This window comes from Aquila chrysaetos, chromosome 16 (assembly GCF_900496995.4).
Source record: "Aquila chrysaetos chrysaetos chromosome 16, bAquChr1.4, whole genome shotgun sequence".
Taxonomy (NCBI): Eukaryota; Metazoa; Chordata; class Aves; order Accipitriformes; family Accipitridae; genus Aquila; species Aquila chrysaetos.
In genome coordinates, this window is record NC_044019.1 from 24,906,981 (window position 1) to 24,930,300 (window position 23,320).

At 39.3% G+C, this 23,320-nt stretch overlaps 1 protein-coding gene and 1 long non-coding RNA gene across 10 annotated transcripts in view; both read right to left on the reverse strand.

Annotated features, from left to right (window-relative positions):
* ANO5 (anoctamin 5) overlaps positions 1-23,276 on the reverse strand; it is a 61,345-nt gene extending 38,069 nt beyond the window's left edge. For 2 of the 9 annotated variants that reach the window (XM_030039189.2, XM_041129021.1), the window contains exons 1-4: positions 23,071-23,276; positions 11,055-11,099; positions 8,259-8,329; positions 1,655-1,702 (exon numbers count right to left, since the gene is read on the reverse strand). In XM_030039189.2, coding sequence (XP_029895049.1) covers positions 1,655-1,702; positions 8,259-8,329; positions 11,055-11,099; positions 23,071-23,230 — 324 coding nt within the window. In that variant the 5' untranslated portion in view covers positions 23,231-23,276. Of the gene's footprint in view, positions 1-1,654; positions 1,703-8,258; positions 8,330-11,054; positions 11,100-13,274; positions 13,626-23,070 lie in introns of those variants that run through there. The other 7 variants (XM_041129018.1, XM_041129020.1, XM_041129022.1 and 4 more) reach the window with 7 other exon arrangements.
* Positions 21,233-22,736, reverse strand: LOC121233844. Its single transcript, XR_005934082.1, has 2 exons — positions 22,377-22,736; positions 21,233-21,901 (listed from the first exon to the last, which is right to left on the reverse strand). It is a non-coding gene; the product is annotated as an uncharacterized LOC121233844 (long non-coding RNA).
* Positions 23,277-23,320: the final 44 nt, after the last annotated feature.

Below are 23,320 nucleotides of genomic sequence, written 5' to 3' on the forward strand. Positions count from 1 at the left end.
CTTACCAGATAGTCTACAAACCAAATATTTTATTTACTGCATACTTTTGATAATCATACAGGCAAATTAGTTTTTATCACACACAGTGTAAAAAACCCAAAATAACAACGTTACAAAGCAATTAGTTAATTTATGAATTAACAATCCACTGCAGAAAAATTTTCAGAATACAAAAATGGACAAAAATATAAGGATTTGAAAGCCGAATCAAAATACAAGAAAAGCCTCCATAATTGAAAGGGTAGAAAACATTCAATGGCTTAAAAACAAAATTATCACCCTCATTTAGATCCCCAGTTTGCAAAAGATGTTTAATTCGGTAAAAGGGGGAGGTATATAAACATGCTTACAGCTATAGGAAAAACATGCTGATTTAAGTGCCACTATGCTAAATATAACTGTTTGATAAAATTCACTTCCAAAAGCAAAAAGCTCCTGGAAATGCATTTACACAACATATGCAAATATACAGGCACTCTACTGAAAATCAAAGAGGCAAATTCCTGGTTTATGCCCAGTAAACTCAGTTCCCATTATACCAGAGATCCTCTTTGCATGAAGTTCTCTTCAATATTCTTGCTTGGAGGAATCCATGCAACTGAAGTGCTTACCCACTTCAAAGAAATGTATTAACAACACTCTAGCACCACACATTTCAATTTCCAGTTATGCTTCATGCAGGCTACAAAGTTGCATACAAAATTATAACCTTTCCCATTCAAAGAAACAAAAAATCCCATATATTTCTTGTAGCTAAAACTTGCAAGCTACTTGTTGCACCTTCACCACAATTGTGTTTCAATTTTAAACCACATTAAAATCTCAAAGCTTGAAAACATGCATTTCAAAGCAGTTGAAGACACCAAGATACTTGCACTAAGATTTAAATGCGCAGAAAAAGCCTCTCTGGATAAAAGAACACATTAAACGAGAATAGAACAAAGAAAAATAAAAAGTATGCTGAGAGAGCGTATGTGTTAATGTAAGACACCAGAGCCCAATGTAAGCAAGCAGACAGTTTTAATATACCTCAGCATGTACTTCTTCAGTTATCTTAAATAAATTTTTGTAATTTTTTTCTCCATAAAAGAATAATGGTTATTTTAAGTTTTCTGATATATTTGAAAATTAATACAATTATCTTGTCTGCAAATTTCAGTAAGTGGATATTTTGAGCCTTTCCTTATTATTTACTACAATAAGAAAAAAAAGGCAACACATTTCAAATGCTGTCAGTGTTTGTTTCTTGCTCTTTAAAACATTTTAAAGTATCATGCTGACTCACAGAGCCGTCCACATTACCATGATAAAAAGGAATCCCACATTTGTTAATAACACCAGTCAGAATACATCCTATATCCCATCAAACCAAAACAATGATAAAAAAAGCAAACTTTCCAGTTTTCTCCACCAATCTTAACTTTTTGATTTTGTCTATTATCCTTCCAATTTGCTTGAATTTATCATTTAAGCCATCACTAGGAATAAGCACAAAAACCACATTCATTTTTATAAGCTAGAAAAAACAATTCTTTTTGGAAGGATGGCTTCCTTGAAACTGGAAAATTTTCTGGCGAGGGACTTTTTGGCATACAGTTATAGAAGACGCCACACAAATTCATGCAAAGAAGCATGAATATTGCTTACTGCTTACCACTTGATGTTCAGGGATGAGTAAAGTAGTCTCAGTGCTGTTTAGGCCCTGCCAGTGGCATCACGGGAAAAACATAATGTTGTTAGCAATGATGCAAAGGAGGCTTTAAAATAAAAGGCTATTTCAGAAGAAACAGTGTAGCTTCTGGTTTAAGTTGTTGAAAAGCTGTTCTGAGTGATAGTTGGGTTTTCAGTCTAGATAGTCAAAATTTAAATAAACCTTTACTTTCTCGGATGAGCTGGGTCTCTAGCCTACGCCACTGACTTTTATATGGCCCATAATGATTTTTAAATATTAATAACAACTTTTAGTAAGAGCTATACAGTATCCCTCAGCATTTCCATTATAAAAAAATAAAGCCTAAACAACTTGGCACAGATTACCATTTACAAGCTGATGAAGAACAATTTTTAACTGTACTTTTTCTTATTTTAATATCAAAAGAGAGAAAACATACACAGCATAGACGGCTGCGCTTGCATTAAGAACAAATGTGATGCCCCTCACTTAGCTATTTTTTCAATACAGACTGAAATTATACCACGTACACTGAAGGAAAACAAATGCAAGGAGACAAATCATTAATCTCATAGTGTAGACAAGGCAAATTGGTATCAGTAATTGCAGTTGTTATGCCTAATGAGACTAGTGAGGGCTTCCCAGCTTCCAGTTATGATCCACGCCTGGCGAATCCCTACCCTGATTTTAATTGTACAAGATCTGGGTGCTTATTATTTTCCTGCACGAGGGCCTGGAGGGTGTTGCAACGTCCTCTGGCCAGACTCCACACAGGGATGACAGGAATACCAGCAGCGGAGGACTCCGCAGAGCACAGATGTCCTACAAAGACACGTCCATAAGCTATCTGGGGTCCTGGACCACAACCGTGTGATTGCATGAGCAAAGGATTTTGAGACCAGGCTGCGCTATTAGAACAAATAATGGTTTGCAATACCTAAGCTGTTTTGCAATATCTAATTCTGTTAGTCAATAATTTCTCACACACTTCTTTTGTTTTTCTTCTGAAAACAAATCACAGGCAGGTTTAAACAGCGCAATCGAATAGTGTGAGCGCATTATGAAAATACGGCAGTTCTCTATGGAGTAAAATTAACTTGCAACAGAAGCAGAATACTAACTTCATTTCATTATTGTATCATCATTTATTGGCTTAGAGTTGTAATATTTCAAAAAGTGTATTTCCCAAAATCAAATTTTCATGAAGTACTGTACGATTTTTTTAAATTAGAAATGATTATTTTTCACTTTTATTACAATTTTACTTGACAGAAGTCATTCAGGTCCCTTCCTATAATTTTGTGAAACAAACACTCTATTGTTATTACTTGCAATGGAAACAGGAACATGTACACACATCTTTACATTCTTTCTTAATGATGCCATCTCTGAGTATTTGCTTATCTAAATAAGATAAAAATATCCTTTTCAGAATTCAGTCAAATAACCAAAGACAGATCCACCTGGTTTTTGGCACGGAATCCACATGAGAAACAGTGCAAACGTAAATAGCTGCACTGTGCTCTTACTCCGAGATAGTCTGAACTGGGTTTAGCAGTTTAATCCTCACGTCATTGATGCTACTGGAAAAACCTGCACTATTTGTAGAGAACTAAGACCTGAGACACTTCAGCAGAAAGTTCCTCTCCAATTATACAGGGCAGATATTTTCAGTGTAAAGTACCGTACAAATTTGACATCAATGAAAGGGCAGCCTCGCTTTTCATTGCTGCCCTACGGCTCCTGACCTCTCCATTGCCCGCCTGCCCCCGCGGGCCAAGCTGGTCCCCTTCCATCTGCTTTTCTTCTACCTCCATCCCGTACTCCTCCCACCCAAAGCTTCCCACCTCCTCCACGACAAGGTGTAAATACAGGTTTTAGCCACCCGCTGGTCCTCACATGCTGCCCACACTGCTTCACCCTGAGATAAATTTTTAATACATTTAGTGAAACACTAAACTGTGCGATGAAGACACACAGCTGGCAGAGTCCTTTGTACGTTCCTATGAATTTTGTGAAATGCTTTCCTGTTAATCTAAGAACTTACCCTGCTCTCATTACAACTGCCTGAAATTAATTAGCTCAAGTCATGGGGGTTAAATATTATAACATTGGTGATGAAACCTTCTACTGTACATTTAAAGTGTAAGAACTCTTACAGAGACACCCCAATTTTCATTATATGCCAAAGCCTACAGGCAGCACAAAGGGGCACCAATCTTGATAACACGACCCCCAAAACAAGAACCAACCAGTGTTTTCAGAAACACTCAAATAGTCCAACTTTGTTCAGACAAAAATCAAGAATAAAGAAGGTTAGCAGTGGTGGCAGCAGTGCTGGGCTGGTCCTTCCTACTTCGCAATCCACCCTAAGCCTTTAATGCACTCACTCTCCCCAAAATACCCCTGAGATTGTGTTTTGTAGTTACACTTGAGAGAAGTCTTTTTGTATTTCCTGCTAGATTTTGAAACTGATTTGGTCTGTCTTCACAATATTAACAATGGTATTTTATGTTTCTCTCTACTTGAAACCCCACCGGTCTGAATTGAAAAATGAACAAGCATGAAAAGTAATGTACATTATGATGGTGTTTCTTCAGAAAAAAAACCAACAATCAAATCATTTGGAACACTTGCAGCGCCTGCTGCTCTCAAAAAAAAAAAAAAAAGTTTGTCACACCCTTAATTTTAGTAAAATGCATTGTTTTAATACATTTGATGGAGCTCTGCCAATTTACTTCTGCTAACCTGGCTTAAATAAAGACAGCTTGTTCTCACGTTTTCTCACGATCAAGTTACAATATGGAAAATCCTGATTAACAGGAATTTTTAGGGAGCATTTCACTAGTGTGAAATTAATAGAAAAGGTGAAAATTTCATATATTACTGAGAAACTCATGGTCCACATACATACAAAGCATACATTTTAAGTTACTTTGTACTTCTTAATTGGAACAGCAGACACAAATAGTCCTCTGTATACACCTCTTACAGATGTCGATAAACTACAAATAATGATTCAGTCTTCCACAAAATCTGTACTAATTTTACAATTATCCCACTTGAATGGCCTAAAATTTAACTCTCGGGAAATTTAATACAAATTCCAATTTTAGCTTTCTTCCAAACTCGAATTATTTAACTGACCTTCCTTCCTCTTAAGAATAGGAACTCTATTTTGTCAGTGGTCCTCATCCTCATTTACTCTGTAATTTGAACAACCAATTACAATCACTGAACAGAAATGCACTGTGCTATCAAAACAGAATTGTGCCATTATATGTTTCTAGTGCTCTTTATTCATAAATGTAAAGCACATAGGAAAAACTCATTCTCAGGTTTTATTCCATTCATTTTCCGATTTGCTTGAAAGAGGCATTTATGTATTTCTTGGAACAGGAACTCCATTAAGGCTGATTCAGGTATATTCTACATAGAGACTCAATTAGGACAGTTGCCTATCCCTAACAGGAGTGGCTGTCTGTGAATTACTGATTTAACAATGACATAATTTGAAGGAGTCCCCAATGCAATGCCTATTTGAAAATATCCCTATTATATCCTTTTTTTTCCCCTCCTCTCCAGTCTGCTATTTGCTGAAAACATCTCCTTGCCTCTCTGCATGACAAAGCATCTAGAAATGATTCATGCTGTAAGGCTTGTAATATGAAAAGCTGTTGAACTCCAAGCAATCTTGTTTCTTTTGTCCTTGTGGGACATTAAAAGAAGAAGAAAAATAAGGAGACTCAACAAGAAGCAGATTAAAAAAAAAAAAAAAAAAAAAAGAAACAGGTTAAAATAGACAAGAAGCAGTGGATTACAGCAGAAATGCAGAATCATGAAGAAGGACCAAATGCACCATTGATTGGAGACTCAATTACTTTCTGAGTCCTTGGCTTCATCCAACTTTCTTATGTGTTGGCAGGCTTCACTACAGACCATTTTTCACCTTAGTGTTTGTTCTACTTGCATCATTCCCTATGTCCAAATCACATAATCCTTTACAGATTACAAAAGAAAAAAAAATACCACTGAATTACAGATAGGTAATGTTTTCTGCTCTCCATATTTGAATCTAGATTTCTTTTGTTCCCTCCTCTGTTGCTAAATCAACGATAAGGCCTTAGCTTTTCCTCCCTACTGCTGAGCAGAAGCATACTGTTACTGTACGTTACATTTCTTCTCCTCCAAAAGAAAAGACAGCCCGAGCATAATGAAGTTGTGACCTGAATGTAAATTTGTTTAACTCTTCCCCAATGGTCTTTTTATGAATTAATTTCATTTCTGTTTTAAAATTACTTGACTTAAATTGTTCCTGCAGTTGGAAAATATGAACACTTGGAAGTCTTAAAACATAGTTAAGTACATGGCTAAGTAATAAGAAAATTGCCAACCTATCACCAGAGTAAAATCATGAAATAGAGAAATGTGCTATCTGTCAAAACAAGAACAAAGCATGTTGACCTGAGCTCAGAAGGGTCTTGGTGAAAAGAGGAGAAACCATGGCTTGTCTTTCATACCGGGATAGATGACCCTGCTCAATTCCTATGGGAATGCATCAAGGATGACAAAAGGCACCCTAGCAAAGAACTGAGGGAAAAGAAGTTCTTCCAGTTTATAGAAAACAAAACTGAAGTTGGGACAACACATAAAGGATTAGCATCATATGAAAAAAAAGCAAGGCTATCTTACTATTGGAATGAATTCATGGAAAAACTTTAAGCATAGACATATCTAGGACATTAATCACAAAGAACTAAGCCTGTCATGGCTGATGAGAGTGTGAAACTGGGTAAGAAGATTAAGAGTAACTCTGTAACTTTATGTCTGGCTAACGCATAGAAAGCAAAAATCAGATAAATGAGACTGTATTAGGGGACAGGGTAGGATAATGCAAAGCACAGAAGAGTACCAGCTTAAATGTAAGCAAACATCAGATAACCAGCTGATCTGGAGAAACAAACTATCTAAAGCCAAATAAGCCGTCTGTTCTTAGAGGGAGAGCGGAAAAATATCAAAACAAAACACCTGAGTCATCAAGTCAACTACAGCCTAACATTCCTAATATGACAATACTTTTTGATATTTGAGAACAAATTATGAAGAAAAACAATTATGTAAGGAACACGCATAAGTAAAAAATAAGAGAAAAGGCAGCATGAAGTTACCAATGAGACATTTTTGAGAGGGTAATCAGATATATTTTTCATAAGGAGACTACCTCCCAGGCAAGAAAGTGCTGAAGATCAAAGCCTCATTTCCCACCCCATCATGAATCTGTCACCCTTCAAACAAGGTTCAAATCCCATGTCTCCACATATATGACACACGCGTTGCACCCTTTCTCCCATGTTTCCTGCTTCTTCCTACATCCTCAGTCATGAAGTGAAGTCTTCCAAGCTTTGGTGACATAGGTCATCTCCATCTACTCAGAGGCACTCAAAAGGAACTCGGAATCGGCTTCGGACTCTGATGCTTATCATGGTATGATGATTCATAAGCTATAATTGGAGACCCTATCTGCCCAGGGTTCAGTGAAGTATTTGATATGGCTGTTCATGGAAAATTTTGCTGGAGAAAAAGATTGCTACAACTCCTACAATAGATTCAGAAAGTAGCAGGGTGAACATACTAATTATTTTTAAGATGGAACTGGTAGATTTATGAAAATAGTTAGATGACATGGTTGCATGCGCTAGCAAGATAAAGATCTGTGTGATCTAGGAAGCACTCCCGAGTTCTGTCTTCACATGACCACCTCCAAATTTGCCTCTTAGAGGTAGGTGAGGACATGTTTTGCTCTTAAGAAGTTCAGCAGAACAGCTACAGTTTTCCAACACTCAATTCAACAGACATCATTTCTGATGAGTGCTCATGGCCCGTATGAGACTCTACTTCGACAAACCAACTATTTTCCGCCCAGGAGCAGAAACTCTTCATATCTTCCTCTAAGCATATAATAACCACAATAAAGAAACGAGACAATAGAAATTAGAATAAAACACCAATTTCAAGAATGCAAATTTTCAATATTCTTTTAAAAAAATCTGTTTCTTAACTGAATAATAACCACACACCGCTATCTAAGATATTGCGTACTGCACATATTAAGAAATGAGGTACTGTGAAAAAATGAATAGCTGATGATGCTTTTCATATTGCACATGTTGCAAGGAAGAAGTATTCTTATAACTTTGCACTGTCAAAAAGTTCCTAGAACCAGCAATATGATACGCAGCATAAAACAAAGCGTTAGGTTTGTGCAAAAGCATTATGTTTTTCCAATTGCCAAAACATTAAATGATTGTGTGATTCTCATTTCAAGACTGATCCTGGAAATACTGTTAAGCCCACACTGTTTTCTACACTGATAAATCTCTTGTAAGACTCAGTGAGTATCAGTGTTACATTCATGGTTTTGCTCCTTCAAAACACTAGAGGAAGAAAATGTTTACATGGATAAAAAAAGGACATGTAAGACAATCTAAAAGAAATATTATTTTTAAAACTAATTCTATCTTTCACAGCAACGGTTCCTCTTTCTTCCTACCAGTAGTATGTTAACACCATCGGTACTGTACCTTACCTCAGAGCTGCTTGGGACTTCTGATCCTGCAGTTGAAATAGTCTCACATAAAGGTCCATTGCATTCTTCCCCTAAGGAACATTGAAAGAAAGATAGACTCGCATAAATACATTCCTTATTTTAAAATATTATTGTATCTGAAAGTGGTGTGCATCTTGAAGCCACAGAACTATGAACAAGCAAAAGCAAAAGCTGGAAAATAATACTGAGCTACATAAAAACTCTGAGAATGGTTCTGTAAAGGGGAAAAAATGCTGTGAGAGACAATATACTCAGCCTGTAATACCTGGTTGTAACCTTGCAGTCACAGACACATACTTTTAACTGTGATAAACAAAAATCTGTCAGCGTCACGTACCTTTCTTGTCTCAAATGTCTGCCAGGTTACTGTCTATGAGGGTCTCGCACCCGGAGCTTTGCTGCCTCAGTTATGAAAGTTCAATTATCTCTGGGGTTGCTTGCTAGAAATTGAATTAGGTTTTTTGTTGCTAAGGGATTAATGGTGCATAACCTCAAGATTACAGATGCCCACATAATGGAGACACAACGACAGGATCAAGAACAGTAATGTCAACTTAAATTACCAAGCTTCTTGTTGTTTAAAAAAACCAAAACAAAACCCCACAGAAGAAAAACCCACCTTCATTTTAACAACAGTACTGAACTCCAGCGTGACTTTCCTGCAAATATAGTCAGTTCACCAAGGACACTGTCACTTAAATGTTAACATTATAGGGAAAAATCACATTGAGTATGTTCAGATCCCTAAATCATACTGAGACGTTGGCTGGGTTTGGGGCTCTGGAGAGCAATTCAGAGCCCCTAAGCTAGGCTCCTGCTCCAAGAAGTTTTTGTAAACAACCGCCTCTCTGCTGATGAGACAGACAGACCAGTCTCCTAAATCAGGCATCTAAATAAGTCCACCACCAATGGAAAAGGGCAAGCAGTTTTGAAAAAAGCTCATCACGATCTAGAGCAGGCATCTAATAACGCTGCCTCTTTCTTCCAAAACAAAGATGCATCATACTCCGTTCTCCATCGAGGAAGTATTGCTGGGTATAGCTTCGACTGGACAGACTGACTAGCACATCTTAGACTGAACCACTGTCAAGACAACTACAGTTAGATTATTCCTACCAATAAAACAAACGTACTTTTTTTTTTGTAACCTGCAAATATTTGGTGTCAAAATTGCATCCAGGCAGGACATAAACTCATTCTTTGAAAAATGTATAATAAGCTACTCAAGTACAACTTCAGAGCACTTTGTTTCCTCTAATTTTTTTCTATGTCTAAATTTACTTACAGAAAATGGTCTCTGTACTTTACAACTGTACATATGATGTGATGAGAAACTGGGCACTGGTATATAATGGTATATACATATAATGAAGAAGTTTCTGAATGCTAAGACATTTAAAGTTGTTGCATGCCATTCTGCTAAAACAAACTACGCCTGCAAAATCTGCATTAATAGATACAATTTGAACACTTAAGTTTTACTTATGCACTTGTAGAAAGGTGTTTCCATATGCTGATACAAGCGTGGAGACCAGCATTGAGCCATCTCTAAAAAGTTAGCCTGAGAGTCAATAATTTGGGATCATTCTTCCTACCCAAATATATCATAAACGCTACAGGGACTACGCTGTAAGAGAGAACACCAAACACAGCGAAGGTTTACAGGAACAGCTTCAGCACAGACCTGAATTCAGTTCACCTCCCAACACAGCACAAGCGGTTCAACATGCAAGAGAAACAAATGGCACGTAGCGGGAGAATATCGTAGCAAGAACACAGAAGCCTTGACTCAAAAAACAACAACTATCAAAAGATTCAGATTAACTTATGTGAGAAACTGTTTCTGCAAGAATACTCCTAAGGAGAGGCTCTACCTTCATACAGGGGTGGCTCTAAGCTTATGCAAACTCAGCAGCTGCCCAGACAGCAGACTGCCGGCTGATGAAAAAAAGGGAGCAACACCATCACGCTCCGTACCTGCTCTGCCTACAGCCCTGGGAAGCAGGTGCCTGCTGCAGCTTTGGCCAAAGGTAGCGAGCCCAGGGCCCAGGAGCAGAAAGCCCAAACATTTCATCACACGAGCCTCCGCGGCAGGAGCAGCCCGGCACCTTGTCCCTGCAGCAGTAACATCCAATTTGCCTATGCTGCTGAGAGGACTTGAACTGATTCCACAGCCTACGACAACAGCCTTGGTGTTGTTTTTTTCTGGATTATGCTTTCTGTAGTTGTGAAAGTTTAACCTCAGGAACAAGCACGATTCAGAGTTTTACGTTTCAAATGCTCTCCCAGTACCATAGCTGATTACTTATGCAACTTGTCGAAGGAAATCCTCTTGGTATCACTGATCCAGGGGAATAAAACTGAATAACCCTAGAGCAGCACACAAGAAGGCAAAAAGAGAATGCAAAACATATATTAACTGAGAAGTATAATACACTCAATACATCCACTCTTTGAAAAACACATCAGCAGGTTCCTGAGCAGGAGCAGTACAAGAAATGCACGTCCCTGTCATGTAGGAAGGTGTGAAGGAGCCGCAACCCAAAACTGCAACAAGCACCAGGGATGAAGATGCCCAGTTAGTTCTTAACCAAGAGAGCTGCCCACAGATAGTGAAGAATTGACTTGCCAATCACGTTGCAAAAAAGCCTGGCTCATATGTGATATCAATGACTCATATAAACTTAAGTCCGATTTCCAAGAGGCTCTCAGCAGAAAAAGAAGGAGAGAGGACACACAAAAGGGAGGAAGGCATAATGCCAGTTAGTACAATACCTTCTGACCACGACGGCTTGAACTTGGTGAGAATCGCATTGTCATCTTTAAAAGGAAAGAACACTTCAGTGAGAACCAGAAGTAAAATCCACTTTTAACATGAACCCATTTAATAACTCTCTTCTATCCTTTACAATACAGCCACTATATCAACACAAGAATAAAGCCCTGGAAACCAGAGACCGAGATCTAGGCAGAATGCACGGAGCAGGTTCCTCTTGAAACACCAGCATACACCTTTTTGTCCAGGCACCTTATTCAGCAACACAAACAAGGATGCCACTTTCCCATATCAGCAGCAGGGAGGACCATAATAGTTTCTGCTATTCAAGAAAATGCCTTTAAAATTCTTCAAGAAATTACAACTTCATATCTAAATATGGGAGTAAAACAATAATATTCTGATAAAACCATGATATTTAAGGGAATGGCCTCGTTCTTCAACACTACGTGCTCTACTGTACGTAAAGAGATGTGCACACCAAGAAAAACGAATGAGGACATCTACTAAACATAAGTAAGTGGCCCTTCGGTACAAAATTCGTTTGTACAAATTGCAGTCACTCCTTGCAAATTTTTTGTTCAAAATAAACTCCAGAATGACTCTATGACTATCAAAACTCATTAAAATCATTTCAGACATATATAATTTTAATACTTATTCAAATCATTTGCCTTTCATGGGCATGCACATATCCTAGCTGAAGAAATGCCTCTTTCCCAGTGTAACCGTTGTCTCCAACAGCCTTACAGTTCTGCGCACCGCTATTTGTAACTCCTTAAACACATGTGTCTTGGGAGTTTGCACATTATTGGAAATAAGTAAGCTTCACACGGCCTGTAATTTTGCAGCATTAACATACGCTGTCCCAAACTACACCCTACCGCAGGGCAACCTACTTATAAACTTTTGGTATGCCACGCCTAAGAATTACAGACCACTTCTATTTCAATTACAGACCCAGATGATCGGATCAACAGTAATTCAAAACAGCTCACAGAAATCAACATTCAGAACTGAAGACTGGAGAATATAATCAAGACTGATTTCGCCTCTTAAAATGTAAGTAGTTTACCCCACAAAAAAGTGTACTTCTATTAGTGCTATCTTATGATTTTTGTAACAAGCATGAAAAATGGCTTCTTGTGTAATGAAATGATTAGTCACTCTACAATAGTTTAACTTTGTTACAGTGCCTGAATCGCTTTCTTTTTCTACATGGCAAAACTGATGATTTAGGAAAAGACAAAAGGAATTGAACCCCACATCTGGACCCATTGGTTAAAAGAAGTGCTTTAATATGATTAATATTTCAGGACTCAAAAAATCGTCCTTCAAAACTTTCCTATTCATTCCATGAGGAAAGACAAAAACCCTTAGTGGTCTAGACACCAACATGCTCACAATTTTTCAAAGATGCTACTGCATCTGCAATTTACAGAATCAGCACACAAGCTATTCAAGTAGGACTGGCTGTGACATATTTAAAATCAGATAAATGGATTAGAGACCACATGCACAACCTACCTACCAATTCTCTTCGATGACTACAATGGCAATACAGACTTTATAAAATTAAAGTCACCTGCAAAAAACCAAGCAGCGCAAAATAAATTCTGTTTATTTTGACTAGGGTTTAATTTCATTTACAAAATCTCATAAAACACAAGTAAATGTGTTCAGTGCTGTCGCAAAAAAGTAATGGTGCCATTGTAAATCAAGGTCTCCGGTAACCCCCTATTTTCTGATAGCTGGGGCAAGGTAACGAGCACCGCTCAGTGATGCCACAGGGCTAGTGATGTACATCCCTCCACAAGAAAAATGAGCTGCACATTCTCTGGGAGAAGGACAACCCGTCACAGGCCACGTCCCGGTCACAACAGTTGTGCCTCGACTAGGCAAGTAAAAGCTCCAGGACACGGGCCCAACCACAGGACTGCTCACTCAGCTTAATTATTAGTGCACTTTGTGGAACGGCTTTTGGCTTCTAGCACTCTCCTAGACAGAGCAGAAACACACTGTGGAGGACACCACAGGCCAGGTTCTGGTCTTCCAAACGGTACGGAGAAGTCTGTTTTGCCTGGGGAAGAAGGGAGTTTAGCCAGATGGATGTGGCTGGACTGTGCTACTTGTCCTCAAAGGCCAATGAAAAAAATCCTTGGCTTTTTTAATTACTAGCACAGGCACAGCCAGGGATGCTCTAGCATCTTTAACTGTACCTAACCAGCAATTTCCCTGGAAGACGATGATCTTTATCACTTCAGCATCCTCAGTAAGCTGGGGTCTGCTGGCAGATGGGAAGAAAAAAGCTTGGCCGATGATGCTGCACTCCAGGTACAGCCGGGCACTGAGCAGCTGGTGTGAGGATGCTGCAGTCTGGCACAGTTCAGAGCAACTCTGCATCAGAAAACAGAGCAAAGGCAGGCATTTAAGTTCTCCTTTCTTCCAACTTCTATCACCCTGATTCATCTGCACCAAGTACAGCTCTCGGTAGATGTGTTTCTACCAGTAAAAATGTTACCATATTAGGTGCTTCTAAAGCCAAATGGCAGCTGAATAGACATTTTTAGGGATCAAAATTTTCATTTTGCTACTAAAACTAGAAAATCATCTGCACTCGCACGCTTAAGACTGAGCTATGCTAAAGGCAAAGTCAGAGCCAGGATGCCTGGGCAGGTGTTGATAAACTGTTTATTATTTAGCAGCAGTAAGACAGTATTACTACTGGTCCTGTTACTGCTTTCAGTATTGTGTCCAAAATACTGCTTCCATTTATTTCGATGATTTTCTTAGACACAGTAACAGCATCCTTTTCAGTCAACAAAAACAAGCAGGTAAAAAGAGCTTTCAGACCTGTCATACTGTTCCGCATATGTCTGACACCTTTGGCATATCAGTCTATGCACGCACATATACCTAGAGCAAAATTTTGATGGTCCAGGTAAAATGAAAGAACTCAAAAACCAAACAAACAAAAAACCCCAAAACAAAACCAAAAAAACAACAAACCCCAAACAACAAAAAAAAAAACCCCAAACCTGAAACTTACAGTGCAGTTGTTACAAGGTAGCTACTTTGTACTACAAAGAAAATTCCTAATATTCATCCTTACAAAGCAATGAAAGAAAATTTTATTCCTAGATGTCTTGAAGTTACGATCTTAATAAAGTCCTGCCATTATTCAATAACTGGCCTGCCTGACAGAAAAGAGAAATCGATTTAAAACATGACTATTTATCACTAAATCAAGGTGGTATTTATAGTACTATGTCCTTTGCTCCCAAAAGATCACCATGGGATTCCTGCCGTAGTGCGACCTACTCTGACCGGTTTCCATCATTGATAAGGAGTCTGATTCAGCACCGAGTCACTAACAAAAATGCATAGTGGACAAAGACCTCTCCAAAATAAGGTCACTCATTCCAAGCAAGTTTCATGACTGCTGTAAGTGTTTCCATATCTAAGGAAAACATAGCTTTAAAATGACTTATTAACTAAATTTATTTGTATATTGACCATATCCTCCCAGAGCTGGATGACCGAGTTGCCTAGGGGAACTAAGGACCCACCTAGTATGCTGGCTCCCCAGCAAGTAAAGTCAGTGTTACTACTTCACCTGGCATGGTCTGAAGAGTAATAACTGCACTGCTGAGCCAAAGATTCAACCTCAAGATTATGTTTGAAGTGGTGGGTTTTGCACACTCAGAGCTGCTCCTAAAAATTTAAAACTATTTCTTAACAATGAAAACATCAAATTCTCAGTAAATCCAAGAAAGTTTATTGGGAACACTTTAAAAGAATTTTATGATTAAAAAAAAAAAAGATTGCATTCAAGTATAGGCTGCTTCACGGACATATTTCTTTTCAGCATGTGTTTTATTATTAAACAAGCGATTCTAGAGAACAGGGATTTATCAACACATAAGAAGTAAAAGAATAAATAACTATTTTATATAGGCATAAATATATGGAAGAGAAATCTGTTCCTAACAATAACAAAATCTCATTTAGCATTTGGAAAAGACATGACGTCCTCAGTTCTAATCTCTAGTATAGTAAATGAGTATTTTAAATCAGAACTTGAGGTTTACTCTCAGCTGCCTTCCATTTAAAGAACCATAAAACCTCTCCTTTTGATTAAAAGGCACTGGGCTAAAAAAAACCAAACAAAACAGAAACCAAAACAGGGGGAAAAAAAAAAAGTCGTGTAAATCCATTTTTAGCAAAAACCCACAAGCATAATGTTGTAACAGAGAACTTGAATGGCATTTTAATGTGGTTAAGGCAGTAACCATTACCGTATTGTACGTACCAGCATGGACAAGACTTAAAGCATGCTGTGAGCACTGAAGTTAGCACTTACACCTTTCAGGTATCATCATTTTCCAGAATGACACGTGTAAACTAATTAATAGGTTCAAATGCAATTAAAAAAAGAAAGCCCAGACCAGTGATAGCTGGATAAAGTCAGGTTTTTTTAAATTGCGTAGCATTTGGATGCACGTAAGTAAGTAAGGGGGAATAGGATGGCAAATAAACCTCAGAAGAGCAGGGTGGTAAAATACCAGACTGCAGAAGTCCCGACAACTCATAAAGCACTATGGCTTTGCTTGCTTGCACTTAGACTATTTATATGTGCAGGGCCAGATTTCATCGGCATTATCTGACTGCAGAGGCAGACAAACAGCTCGGGCAATGGCCTTGCACATATATGAAAGTGCCAGATGCTCTCACATCTCCTTCAAGAAAAGATGAAGTAAGGGGAACCATGCTATTGCTTTTCATCACAGCCCAAGGGAATTACAAGCACTTCAAAAAGCGTTAGGTATAGACTTGCTTCCCTAGTGTTTCCAGAGATACACTTAAAATCTTATAGCATCTTTCATTAATGCATTTCTCCAACTTCCACTGAAATCACTGATGAAACCCTGAGGCAACACAATCTCTGATTTCTTTCGACATTTGCAATACACAAGCTTTTAAAAGTAGCGGACGGCCCAACGTACTATTCATTCTATGGACACCCATTATATTCCCATCCTTGTATGGGAGATCTCCCATAGATACCATAAGACAAAAGTGATGTATGAACAGGGAACTAATGATGGGGAAATAGTGAAAAAATGGTGGGATGAGGTTTACCATAAACTAGAAACACGTATAACCTGTACTTTTATTAAGAAAGTAAAAAGCAATATATAAAAAAACTACACCTCAAATTTACTGTCCTCTGGCAGTACTCCTCGGTTTCATGCTACCCAGACATTTCATTTCAGATGGCCAATTTAATCCACAATTTTTTGTTCCTTCTGGTCCTCATGCTCTACCTAGTTCAATACTATTTTGGTTATGCTTCCAATGAAATGTGTCATTGGGAATTTTGCTACTGCGTCATTCACCAAGTATTTCATTTTCTCGTATTAAACATAAAAATATACCAGTACAGAATGATGTTTTACAAACAAATCCTATCAATTTTTTTCCCTGAAGTATCAGTTTGCAAGACTTAACGTTTTCTGTCCAAGTTACTTTAAAGACAACGGAACAACTGAAGTCATATACTGACCTCAGAGAGAAACAGCTCCTATCAATCAAGAAAACAAGCAGGGCAATGGACCACGATTCCCATCACTTAAGAGTTTTTTATGTAAGCACCAGTCGATTAACAGGACTGAAGTACACAAAGGCATCCAAATTGCCAATGGTCTCAAAACCAGGCCTGGTAATCATTACTCGTTAGCATGGTATATTTCTAGCACACTGTAACTTGTGCAAACATAGGCTCTCTGATTTCCTACCTGATAGTTAAGAAAACTCCTTTGAATAACAAACCACAGGGCCCTTTCTAATTTAGGGCTAGTGCAGAAAATTAAAAGGCCAACCATCTGCATCGGGAGCCCTACCCACATGGCTCGCTGCGGTGCTGCTGCTGTCTTGCCAAAGGCCTCAAATTTCACATTTACCCTTGGGAGCCTGCTAACGAAGACAAGGGGATCACTTGGGATTTCCAGTTATAAGACTGTACTTCACCCAAAGATATTCCCACTTCCTAAAAACCAGCATTTGGAACTTCACTGCCTCTACTGGTCCTCACCAGTGGAGAATGGCTCTGACTGTACCAACAGACCCAGACAAACTAACAAGATGAAATAATGAGGTGCTTATATTATACTGTTATGTGTAAATGAGTGATCCATGTGCACTGAAAAAAAAAAAAAATTATTTGAAACAGTAGCCTAGAATGAAGTCTTTTAACACAAGTAACATCAAATGTTGGTCTATTCTTAATTTATTCTTAACGGTCAGATCCGTAACAGACTCCTACACTACAAATGCAAAAAAAAAAAAAAAAAAAGTAGTAAATCCCATAACCCTTTAATCTATAGGATCTATTGAAAATTCCAGATGACAACTGTGCAAACAGGACCTAAGACAATTTCTCTCCTCTTTTCTTGGGCACCAGCTACAACCAAAGCAGAAACCAATGATGAAAACAGGGGCTAAAGAGAGACTGAAGGCAGGTCTACAATGGGTGAGAACACATGCTAGTTCTGCCTTGATGTGGTGTGAAAAGAGCGATCCAAATTTACACATGGATGTATTCTGAATACACAGAAATAGATCCAGCAGCCTTCATTGGATTACTGCAATATGAGTAAAATTCCTGGAAAACTACACTTACACACAGATTTTCACATTACATCCCTTAGCCTAGCCAAATAGGCGAGTTAAGAATTGTATTATATTATATTAAGAGCTGTAATTAGTGCTTACAATGCACGTCAGCACAGCTGTGCAAGACATGAAGTTTCCAGCATTGGTTCAGGCGTCCTGCCTTATTCTGCACCTTTTTATCAGCAGCAGCCAACTAGCACACCTTTTCTTGGTGTGCATCAGACTAAAGCAATGAACACCACAGGTTTAACGGCTGTAAGTTCTTGCAGGAGGCCTTTCAAATTAAAACACACATCTCTATAGCATAATCCAAGTAACCAGGTCCCAAACTAGAATCAACTCCTCCCACACACAATGTTTAATTCATAAATAATTCCTGACATATTATTCAGCTTTCTGCAGATAGCCAACACCTCAAAATCCTTCCATAACTATAATTTCAAGAACTATCCCTACCAATATGACACAAGGATCTCCCCTCCCCTTCGTGCATTTATACACATAGGCACGTGAAAAGCTACTACCAAATATAATTAAGTTATTGCTAGATAACGAAGCACAACCTAGCAACTACACTGCTCTTCAGCTCAACCCCCAGATAACAATAAAAAACTAGTGGAAAAGTTCACTGCGTTATTACCTTGCCACTTAACATCTGACATAGCAACTCTCGCCACATTTTCACATTACCTATACCTTCTTAATTACATGTTTATATTAGGTGACTGTACTTTTCCACGTGTATATACAACTCATTAATTAGTTTACAGATACTAAATATGAAGACAACCACGTTTGGTTTTCTGTTTTTTGGTGGTTTTGTCTAGGGTTTTTTTTTGGTTTGTGGTTTGTTTTCTGTTGTTTCTTTTTTTCAAAATATCTGCCAGCAGTTCTCAGCATAATTTTAAAAGCATTTTCACTAGCGTCCTTATATCTTATCCTAGTTTTTCCTTGCATCATAGTAATTATTAATCATTTATACATAGATGTTAAAGTGCCCTTCTATTTTATGATACAGTTATCTTATTTCTGCAAAGACTTTTCCAGAGTGCGAAGACTGGCATTTCAGCACAGATTTCAGTTCTCAACACATGCTGCTAATGCACCTGTTAAACAAAAGCTTGAAAAGCAAAGTAACTTTGAATTTTGTTTGTAATTTGAGAAGAATTACTTACAAAAACCTTCCAAGGGTGCGACACCATACCTATAGCACAATTTCAATGACCAGCAGCAACGACTAGAAACTTTCCCCCTGTAGTTATACTTCCAAAATTTTGAATTTTACTCAGATCCAAAGCCAGATTATTTTTTTTCTTAAAAAAAAAAAAAAAAAAAAATCAAATCCCTATGCACTAGAAACCTGCCTTTCCATTAGTCCTATAAACACCTCAGAATGGGACATCACACCAGACAGTACCTTAGCTGCAAACTTGCCTGAGAGAACATCACTCTTTCTTACACCGCAATGGGGTTTCAATTGCTTCCTTAGCATTTATTTGGCATTCACAGCCCAGAACCTCTGCCCCGGCTGGAACCAAGCCATTCCTCCAGGAACCGGTGAGAGAGAAAACCAGCTGCAGAATATTTTCTTTCTTTTTTCTGAGCACAAAGGTGAAGCTGGAGACCCCTTATTAAAGAGGCTGAACAGCATTCACCTGCGATGGGTGGGACAGTCACTCAGTTCTTCTCCTGAGGGAATTCAGCTCTATTGCCCAGCTCTCCGAAGCGTGGCTTAAACATCCCACATAATTGCTACTGGGTTAAGAAGGCATGCAAGAGATTTAATTCCTCCTTGGGAGCTGCTCTGCTTTGCCACTCACGGGGCTGCAGAGTGACTTAAAACCTCATATGCAGGGTCCTCATCTAAAAGCAAAGTGTTATAAGTCTCAGTCACCAGTCCAAGGGCAAATTTTTTTTTTTTTTAACTGAGACAATCTCTGGATAAAATCTGTATTTAACAGCTGTGGTGGAATGAGCTTGATGTTTATTTTCTCATTAAAAACACCACAGCATGTATACAAAAAATATATATAAGGTGATATTATGCAAGTTGTTGATCTCAGTTCCCAAAAGCAGGCTTTCCTGCTACAAACTGGAGTCTTCCCTTAAAAGGAGGTTTACCTTCCCATAACCAACCTGTATTTACACTGTGCCCCCGCAGTGACACATCGCAGCCAGTAAAGAAATTCCACTCAGGAACTACACGTTGGTTGGTCTAAGGGAGTATTTTCTCCCCTGCCTTTTATATTCTGAGCTATGTCTAAATTTCTCGGAGCTTTTATTTTATTACTTAGGAATAATCTTTAAAAAAAGCTTTCACGTTAACAAACCCTCTGCTTTAGCCCTGCGGAAACATGATATCCCATTCAGCGTTGCCACAAATAGATCAGAAATTACTACATACATTGCTTCAGTAATTAGAGACAGATGTAGTTTTGAACAGAGGCCTGTATTTTATGTTACTAGTATGAATCATAATAATTCTGATTTAATAGAATGATACTTCACATATTTAATGACAGCAGTATTTGAACGTTGAGGCATTATGAGAAGCCAACACACTGGCAGAAGCGCCGTTCCGAAGTCACACCATCGGCTTTTCCCGATGTTTTGCTGCCTTTCCCAGAGGGAACACAAGCAAGCTGACAACCAGCCTAAGTAAGCGTTTGAATTTAGATCAGTCCTAGAGCATTTCGAGTTCAAACCGGACTCCTGGAAGTTTTGGAAAGGGAGCCATGTGTACAAAGGCGGCGTATTTCAAATCATGGCACGGAGCCAATTATGAGTTTCCAGAAGATCCACAGTCTTGGGATATATCCCACAACACAGCTACTGTAACATTAACATTTCATGCTGGAAAAAAAATGCTTAAAGACAGCCTAGACATAAAGAAACATTCCTAACAATATACCGTGGTCTTCTTCCTCTGATATTTACATTCCAATTTTGCAAGTTCAATTTTCTTCATTTTTAATATTTGAGGTAAATGCCACACATCTTCCAACAGAAAGCAAAATCACACACACACGAAAATGGAAGTTATTACCTCATGCGGGTGTAATTCAACAGGAAGCCAGAAAGCTTCCTTCAAGGTAGAAGTTTTGGCACACGGTCTCTAAACACAGACCCGGCAAGTTAAACTTTCTGCTGTTCGTAAGTAGTTTTTCATCCCCACAACCTGTTCCTCAGCATTCAAGTTTAATGAAAAGGACTAGTAAACCAGAATTAAATACACACGTACTATCCAAATATGAAGATGTCTTTAAGGAAAATAAGCAGCAGATGTTTTTTCTTCTGCCTTGCTCCTATTGACTCACCCAGACCCTGCTTGTGCACGTCAGACATCTACAGCTTGGAGCCTGCTTAAGAGGCTATCTTTTCCTTAAAAGCACAAAGCAGATGTTTAGATCTTCGAGAAGTCCCAGGGGCAATACATGCATACTGTTAACTTTTCTAAACCATGATTTAAGGAAGATTTTTTTTTTTTTTTAACCTTGAGAGGTTTTTGGAAAACAAATTAACAGAAACTTTAAAAAGTCTACTCGCTTTACCCCATATTCAATTTATTTCTGTTTTAGAAAAGTGGTCGTTTAAAAAAAAATGAATTGAACTGCTGCAAGATTTTGTATGGACAGTTACGTGCTACTGTATGGTAAACCCTACTAAATCGTCCCCGTTCACTGAAACCCCTCAAATCTCCTTATATTTGATGTTATAAAAAAAAAACCACAAGAGGCTCATGGGAAAACCGAATGCTGAGGAATTAAGTTTACAAACCTGACTTCTAACATCATTCCCTCAATGGTTACCGCGTATTTTGTAACTATTTTTTAGTCTCCTCTACTTCAGCAGAACAACCACTGGTGAGATAGCTCAGTCCTAAGCACTTTTCACCGCTCACAGGCAGCGGGACGGGCAATGACTCACGCCTCCCCACAAGACTTTGGAAATGCATTGCTGGCCAAGAGGCTGTAACACCCATCTGCTCCGGTTCCTGAGCAAGTCTGCCAGCTCCGCCGGGCTTTCACAGAGAGGGCAAACGTTTGTCTGACACTTGCTGCGGACGCCTGCCTCGTCACAGTTGGACACCGCTCCTTGCTGTCATTGTCAACAGCTTCTTTTGGATAATTTTCACGGTCATTATCTGCTGTCATATTTCTCTGAAAAAAGACTGTCAAAGATTTTGAAAGTCATGATTTTACCCTAGTGCTCAAGGTGTTTAAAATGGTATTATACGTTTTTCTAAAAGAGACAGTGTAGTCAAGCCGTGAGGGAAAACATACAAGCCAAGCAGCCAAACCAGAAGCTTAGTGGTTCTTTCCTGCTTTAAGATCTTCACTTCTAGGACTGATGGCAAAGCACGATTCCCAATAAGAAATTTTTCTAGGTCAGCATTTTTCTTTTGTTTCTAAATATCTACAGAATCTTTCTGAAAATATCAACATACTATCTTACATCTTGACTGTTGATTCACGTTGCCAGCTGAGGTACTGATAAATACACACTTAGGCATTTGCGTCATGTTGTTTTACGAAATCAGAATATTACCACATTTATTATAAGTAGCTACATTACATACTGACAAGAATTGGAAACCGTAACCTGGCTATCGCAAAAAAAAAAGCAAGATCCCAACACAAACCCACCGGCTACGCTGCAACTGGTGCAGAGGCCTTACGCAAAGGCGACGGGGTACCGGCGCATCTCGGATGGAGCGAGGCAGGAGAGGGGCTGCTCCCACCTGCCCAAGCGAGGTGACCTGGTCTGCTCAGAACTTTCTTGCAGTGACGGTCTCAGCTACTGAACCCAGCTGGTGCTTCGCAAAAGGCTAAAAGTTTGCCGTTAGGCAAAGGCAACCTTTGCGTTTGGAGTGTGTTTAAAAATAGTAGTTAAGGGCTATCTCTAGTACTGGTTCTGAGCAGCGTGCTGTTGTAGGAACCACTTTTTTCAACGTTTACTTGGGGTTTATAAAGACCTAATCGAACTACGCTCAGGCTCACGCAAACGTGTTTTGTTCCCTCTTTTCAGTGGCAGCCGGAGGATCAAAGCCAGACCCGGGAGGCGGCAGGAATCATCCGGGATCAATCCCACCTCCGCCTGCAGAGCCCCGGGGCGGAACCGGACCCACCACCACCACCACCACCACCACCACCATCACCACCAGGTTCGCGTCCACCGCCGCAACTCCCCGCTGCCTCCCACCCGCGACACCTCCACGGGCTCCCCCGGCCCCGCCGCACCCTCCTCACCGCGGGTGGGAGCGGGGAAGGGGGGTTGGGGGGGGGGGGGGAGAAGCGAAACAAAGCAGCGATCCCCCCCATCCGCCCCCCCATCTCCTACCATCCGCAGACAGATTCATCTCGATAAGGGTCTCATTCGCTTTCTTTCCCACCCGATTCATGGTGGCCGCCTTTTTTTTTTTTTTTCTTTCTCCTCGCCTTACGGGAGCTGATGGGAGAAGACAGGGGTGAGTCAGGGGCCGGGCTGCCGCCCCATGCATGCGCACTGCCCGCAGAGGCGGAGCGCGGTGAAGGTCCGGGGGGGGGAGACCGGAGAAGGGAGGGGAAACCGGAGGCCGCCCCCGAGCGGG